The sequence below is a fragment of the Pyrus communis genome, chromosome 10, assembly GCF_041283825.1.
Source record: "Pyrus communis isolate YQ-2024b chromosome 10, ASM4128382v1, whole genome shotgun sequence".
NCBI lineage: Eukaryota > Viridiplantae > Streptophyta > Magnoliopsida > Rosales > Rosaceae > Pyrus > Pyrus communis.
In genome coordinates, this window is record NC_142574.1 from 15,208,249 (window position 1) to 15,214,857 (window position 6,609).

General features: G+C 38.5%; 1 protein-coding gene across 2 annotated transcripts; it reads right to left on the reverse strand.

Moving 5' to 3' along the window:
* Positions 1-854: 854 nt before the first annotated feature.
* LOC137729441 (phototropic-responsive NPH3 family protein NPY2) lies at positions 855-6,319 on the reverse strand. Of its 2 annotated transcripts, XM_068468388.2 has the most exons (5): positions 5,902-6,319; positions 4,572-5,356; positions 3,719-3,788; positions 1,942-3,120; positions 855-1,716 (listed from the first exon to the last, which is right to left on the reverse strand). In XM_068468388.2, exons 2-5 carry the CDS (start codon positions 4,631-4,633, stop codon positions 1,147-1,149), a joined length of 1,881 nt encoding a protein of 626 aa, XP_068324489.2. In that variant the 5' UTR covers positions 4,634-5,356; positions 5,902-6,319; the 3' UTR covers positions 855-1,146. The 2 variants fall into 2 exon arrangements, with proteins under 2 accessions (XP_068324489.2, XP_088534813.1); XM_088678687.1 differs by lacking the exon at positions 4,572-5,356 and having other exon boundaries at positions 5,902-6,272.
* Positions 6,320-6,609: the final 290 nt, after the last annotated feature.

Consider the following 6,609-nt stretch of genomic DNA (forward strand, 5'->3'; position numbering starts at 1 on the left):
ATCTTTCATGTACACACAGCAAGCATGTCGAAATTGATTACCATTACATTCAAGAGAAAGTATTGGCTAAACAGGTTTTTGTTAAGTTTGTCTACACTTAGGATCAACTTGCTGATATTTGTACTAAGGCACTGTCAAAACCACGATTCTTTTTTCTTCGTGATGAACTAGCTCTTCGGATCCCCCAATTTGGTCTAAAGGGGGATATTAAGGGTAAAAATGTAAATTTGTCCTCTAGAGATATAACTTGAGGATGCAATAGTTGTTATAAAAGTTAGTTTTGTTAGCTGTTCGGTTTAGTTAGCTTACTCATTAAGTTTTGTTCCTTGCATAAATATTCAATTGTGTAACATTATACATTTGATGAAATACAAATTATATTTACTAACAGAGATTTGGCCAGACAGGAACTGTTAAGGATAGCAGTACAACACTGGATGAGTCTATCGTACATTGAGGATTCGTGGTGTACCTAAGGGCTTGTGGAGGATTACAGTGATGGGCCTATTGAGGACTATACCAAATTTCCTCCTGGGCTTTCAATTTTTGTTGATCCAAGACAATTTTAGTAAAGGTGGCGAATTTTATTTATGTAGTTTCATCGTATTTTGTATGAAGTAAAGAATGCAACATAGTAATAGCATGGCAAGAGTGTTTTATTGTGCAAGAGGAAGGCCAGCTCGTCAATCTAAACCTACACGAGAAAGGCGAACTCATCAATCAAACGGCTTTTAATTAATCTAGTCCTATAATAGAAGCGCGAACTTTTCGATCAAACGAATTTTGAATGATGTAGTTGGTCTGATCATATCAAGCCCACCTCTAATTCTCTAAAGCTATTGATAGATAAATGCTTTTCTTGCTAGACAAGTCATATAACATACAAAAGATTTTGAAAAGCACAATTAAGTATGAGAGTTAACTCTTGGCATTTGGATCACCTCTGCAGTTACAATCTCTAGGTAAATTATCTCATTTCTCACCCTGTGAATTTTTCTGCAAGTACAACAACAAAAAGCCTTCTTCCAAACTATATGTACTCCACTTTTGCTCAGGTAACCAGTTTTTCCTTTTTAGTTGCTAAGATTATAACGAGAGAAGGTGAAACCCGAAAATTCCCAACCTATTTCTGGGTCAATTGTTCTACTAAGAAACCGAATGCCTCCTATTTCTCGAAGGTGTAGATTTAGCCTCTTCAGGATTACCCGAACCAAGACTCTCGGATGAATCAGAGCCACTGTTCTCACCTTGTACCCCTTTGCTTGACCAAAGCTTTGCAAAAATCTTCTTCTTTGACTTGAGCAGCCTTCTCATTTTACTTACCGCCGCCTTGTCAACACTGCCTTTCCCATCTCCATTCCTGTCGCACAATCCCACACCACTGCTCAACCTTAAAGAAGCTAGCTCTCCCTTTAGGGCTCTAAGCTCCTCAGCCGACGCTACTGCATCCCAATCCTCCTCCGTGTTGGTTGTTGCAGATCTTGAGCTACCATGGGACCCACTGTTTAAATCCTTCATGCCTTTAGGTAGGTCAGGAGTGCTGCTGCCTGATGAAGCAGCAGCCCTGACTTGCTCAAAAAATAGTACCTGCACAACTACACGCAGCGGAAGTCTCTCATTTTGCACTGCATGCACACACGCGTCTACAGATAACTTTTTGCAGTCCATCAGCTTGCATATCTTCTTCCTCTCGCTCTTGCTGATCCCTGGGTGCTCCTGCATAGCAAAGCAGGCCAACGTGTGAAACATATATCACCACCAACAGTAACAAAGATAAAACACAAAAGCACGGGGGCATGATCATATTTCACCACCGACTAAAATACAACAGAACAGAAAATCTGAAGCAACTTGTTTGCATCGTAACATTTAAAAACTTGCACAACATGAAAGACCCCAACTTTATGTCAATGAAGAGAATAAATGTATAAAACCCCTAACCTTAAGGTACATGTCAATGGCTCGGTAAAGTCCATCGTGAGAAGGTCGAGAGAAACCTTTTACCATCTCCGCAAGATCAACAAACTTCGACAAGGGTAGGCAGGGATCCTTTGAAATTTCAGCAAGATACCCATCTATCAGTTTTGCCACCATCAGCTTGGAAGCATCTGACAATATCCCTGGCCTTCTCACCTCCTGAAGTTTATCGCCTTCATCTAGTGATTCAATCTCTGGACTTCGACCTTGCCTTAGAAACTCTTCTACTATTTTTTGGACTACAGTAACATCATAAACAGAAGGTTCTCCTTCCGCTGCTCGTATCAAAAGATCATTTACCGAAGCCTCTTCCAGTTGCTGCCCTATTCTCCTTACCAGCTCTCCCTTAGCCGTGTCTCCAGAGTCCACAAATATAGCTGCTTTCAATATTTTGTGCAAGAAACTACAAGAGACACTGCCTTTCTCTTCAGGCAACAGCCAGACAATTGCATCCACTGCTGATCGATGCTTTGTCATATCTCCATCCTGGATCATACCTTTGCTGAAACCTGGCAACCTTCTGTAAGCGTAAGCTTTCAAGCCCTCTCCGATCACTTCACCAGATAGTACCCCTTTGCTTTTAATATTCACTAGAACACGCTTGTACAAATCAATCTCAAGCTCACACAATTCTTCAACCCACCAGTCTTTTGGAACTGGACGCTTTCTGACACCATTCCAATTTGGATCATTCCCATTTTCCTCTTGGATCTTCTTCCGGTTATAGGTATAGGACCAGTCAACTTTTGAAACATCCATGCAGGCCTTAGTGGCAACAGAGTCAATGCAATGGCTAACCAACTTCAGTTCCTCAGATATCGGTAAAAGAGACTTTGTAGTCTGAAGAACAATGATGGAATCCTTCCAGCTCCGGAAAATGCTAGAGCTAAGGAAGACATCAATCTTGTAAATGAGATTTCCTTTCTCGATAGACTCATGCATCCCCAGATATTCAGCCGCGCAGCGAGACACAACAACATTGTAAGCATTGAGGGTAACAGTCATGCCATAACAAAACTTTGCACATATCTCAAAGGCAGCAGGGCCACCAGGAATGTCAGAAATGTAAATTTCACCAGTGTTTGATTCAGTAGTGTTTGCAACCAACTTCTGCAAGCGAGCACTCTTTGATAGAAGAGGAAACTGCATACAACATTATCACTTTGATCGGTATCACAAGACATGTATCTGTAGATATACAGCAGATTTTCACATAAATTTTGAAAACAAAAAGAGTTGTCTTGAGAATCAACACAAGTTTGGCAAGACTATGTCATCTATTGAATTTAAAAGAGCTTAACATATCTACAAAGCTCAGTATCTATACCTATCAAAGCTCTGTTGGTCTCTAGAAAATCATAATAATTCGTTGAGCGATTGGGTATTTGTCGAGTATCAACAAAGTAGTCTTTAATTAATGTAAATAGTCATATCCCCGTAAATGTTCAGTTTATCTATATGAAACAAGTTGAGCGCATGCATATTGCTTATAAGCCTTGCACCTCTTTTATCTATTTCATAATTACAGTAGCTAAACATATCTCAATTTGTTCTGGATGCTTTAATATGAGTACTATAATAAATTACTGACTATAGATCCCTCCACTTGAAAATGCAACATGAAAGATAACTTGGGGAGCCGTTTGTTTCACCAAGAAATGAAAAACGACAAGAGGACTAAACAGTTTTTGGCAATCCTGATACAAGATACCATATACAGAAAAATGGACCAGATGACTACCTTATGTAGATAAAACTTTGAATCTCCAACATTAACAATGATGTCTGTTGCCAAATCCGTTGCGACATACCTGCATATAAGAATGTTTTTGTACTGTTAGTAAGGACTTTGTATATAAAAGAGCACTAATAAGAAGACATGCATACTAAAACATTTAGATCTTGCAACAAGCAATTGAAAATCAAGCTTTTCTTCTTTTCTAAACTTTTCTTTTCAGGAGCCCAGAAATCTTTCTCCTCCTATACAAAAATACAACTCAATTGCCCGCATCCGTTCTTTCTTATATTATAACATTGCTTTATCAATGCATTTAATTTGATTAGCATTTCTAAGTTTTGTCTACATTTGACACAACTCTATCATTTCTTACAGTATTACCCTGGTTTAGTCTAACTTATTAGCTCACAACCTCTTGCATCCTTAAATTAATGAACAGTAGTTTTATAATTCGAACAACAAATTATGTGTGGTGATCTACTTATGATAGCTATAAGAGATAACCAATAAATACTAGATTGACAATAGCTCAGAACAAGAATAATTTTAAGCAAATAGAGTGGGAAAACAATGAGAATCGAAAAAAAAGGACAAAAACTTATAGCCCAATTTTTAAACCAAGATGGCTACTAATGAGTGGACATAGCCATTATCCATGAGGAGAAATATCCAGAATTTTCCAATGAACAAAAAACCATCTCAAATTTAGGTGAAAAGAATTATACTTTCAGGATTTTGCAATAGGAATTATACTTTCAGGCTTTTGCATGAGTCACAATAGCCCAGCACATGATTCAAATTGATAACTGAGGAAAGATAGAGCACAGTTTTCAAAGATAGGGACAGAAGATCTCACCTAACATTATTTCCATCAGTCTGAAAAGAATCCGGCTTCGATCCAAGTTTCATAAACTTCATCTTGGCAAGCAAACAATGCTTCTCCTCCACTTCCCTAAACGAAACTTACCCTCTACTCAACCTGTCACTGCCTGGTCAAATACTTCACGTCCAGACCACCAAAAACCCCCAACAAGAATCCATCTCAATCAAGGAAAAGTTGCTCAAAATGGAAAGGAAGGCACCAAGACCGGGGACCAACACTTTAACCAACTTCCTGGGCTCCAAGAGAGAAAAGAGGGATCTCAAAGACAGAGGGGAGTTTATATGTAGGCAAGGCAGGGGCGTATGACCGAATCTTGACACAGACCAAGGCAATCTAAGAGAGAGAAAGAAAGGGAAAGAGAAGATGGGGTTTGTGGAAATTTTTAAGAAAAGGTTCTCTTGAATGGCAAGAGAGCCAAAGAAGAGGCTGTTTCCTTGGTCGGCGGCAAAGCCCACGGAGTCCGGGCGCATCAAGTCAGCCGAGGGGACATAACCAACAGACTCTAAACACTAAACAATTATCAAACACCAGAGACACTCACAAGCACAAATCTGACTCCACCACACTCCCCGACTATTTCTTATATTTTCTCCTCTGATTACTCTGTTTCTTTGTTTTCCTTTTTAAAAGCTAACTAAAGATTCATGCCACCAAGACCTCCTTGGACGCCTTCAAAGAATCAAGTTCCAAACCCAACATGTACACATCAACTCCACCTATTTTCTAGATTTTTTTTTTTACCGTTGAAGTTTGAAAACCTGCAACCGAAAACAGCATCTCGGTATCAGTTGAAGAAACCACCACAACGGTAGACAACAAGCATCTCTTTTTATTTGGGCAAAGCACGGGAATAAATGAGAAAAGATCACACACAAAATATAAAATAAATCATTACAAAATTGGACTAAAATCTGAGGAATCTACCAGAATATTTTCATAGAAATTCTAGTTATACACTAAGGCAAAAGATCATATTATGCTGCAAAAGTAAAAATCTTAGAACCCCACTTGAAGAAATAGGCAAAGAATCTCAAGGGCATGAAGAAATTGGGAAATAATCAAAAAGACAACCCCCAAAATCCACTCTCCGTGTAAAACCCCACAAAACCCAAGAGACCCCATTTCATCAAATCTGCAGAGCTCTACAAAATCTACCAACAAATATCACCTACTTGGCTACTTGCAATTTGAAAACAGAAAAAATCCAGTTCATGTTTGAGTGCAATCAGCCAACACCAAGCCTAGAAACCCCAAAAGAAAAACCAGAACCACAGAAGGTGGAGACAGAGAGAGAGAGACTCACCCAAAATCTCATGCCATCGATTCAAGCTTTTTGCTTGAGGAATCAGAAGGAGTTTTCAGCGCTCAGAGGAAGAGTAACAAGAGACCAAAGGGCGAGGCTTTTGAATGCTGCTGCTGTTGCACAAGCATTCATATCTTGACAAGCAAACACACCACCAAACAAACTTTCACCCAACTCAGGAAAAACAAAAAACCAAAAGGGCAAAAAATAACACATAGCTCAAGAGCTCCCAGCTGTTTAGTACTTCTGAGTTCCAAACCAAAATCTAAAGTCGACCCATCTCCCAAGATACTGAAAAGAAAATTACCCAAGTGCGAAAAAAGCAAACTGGTTATTTACTAAATGCATGATTCAGTCCTCGGAAGTAAGATACACTAACACTCTTCTTTTTGGCGCACAGAAAATGTTTTTCCTTTCCTTTTCTTCTAGTTTTGCCCTACTTTAATTTGGTGAAAAAAAAAAAGTAGAGAGAGATTCATTGAGTTTTTTGGGTGCATAATTAACACAACCAACTTACTCATCTAACCATTTAGTATTACGATCTAATAGTATTCATCTTCATATGTATGTAAGAAGTTTAAGATTTGATTTTCGTCAAAGACGAATTTGAATCATATTATTACTAGTCCATTATGAAACTAAACCTACCTCCAACCCTCTAATATAAATAATATTATTTGTTAAAAAAAAAAAAACAAAATAAAAAAC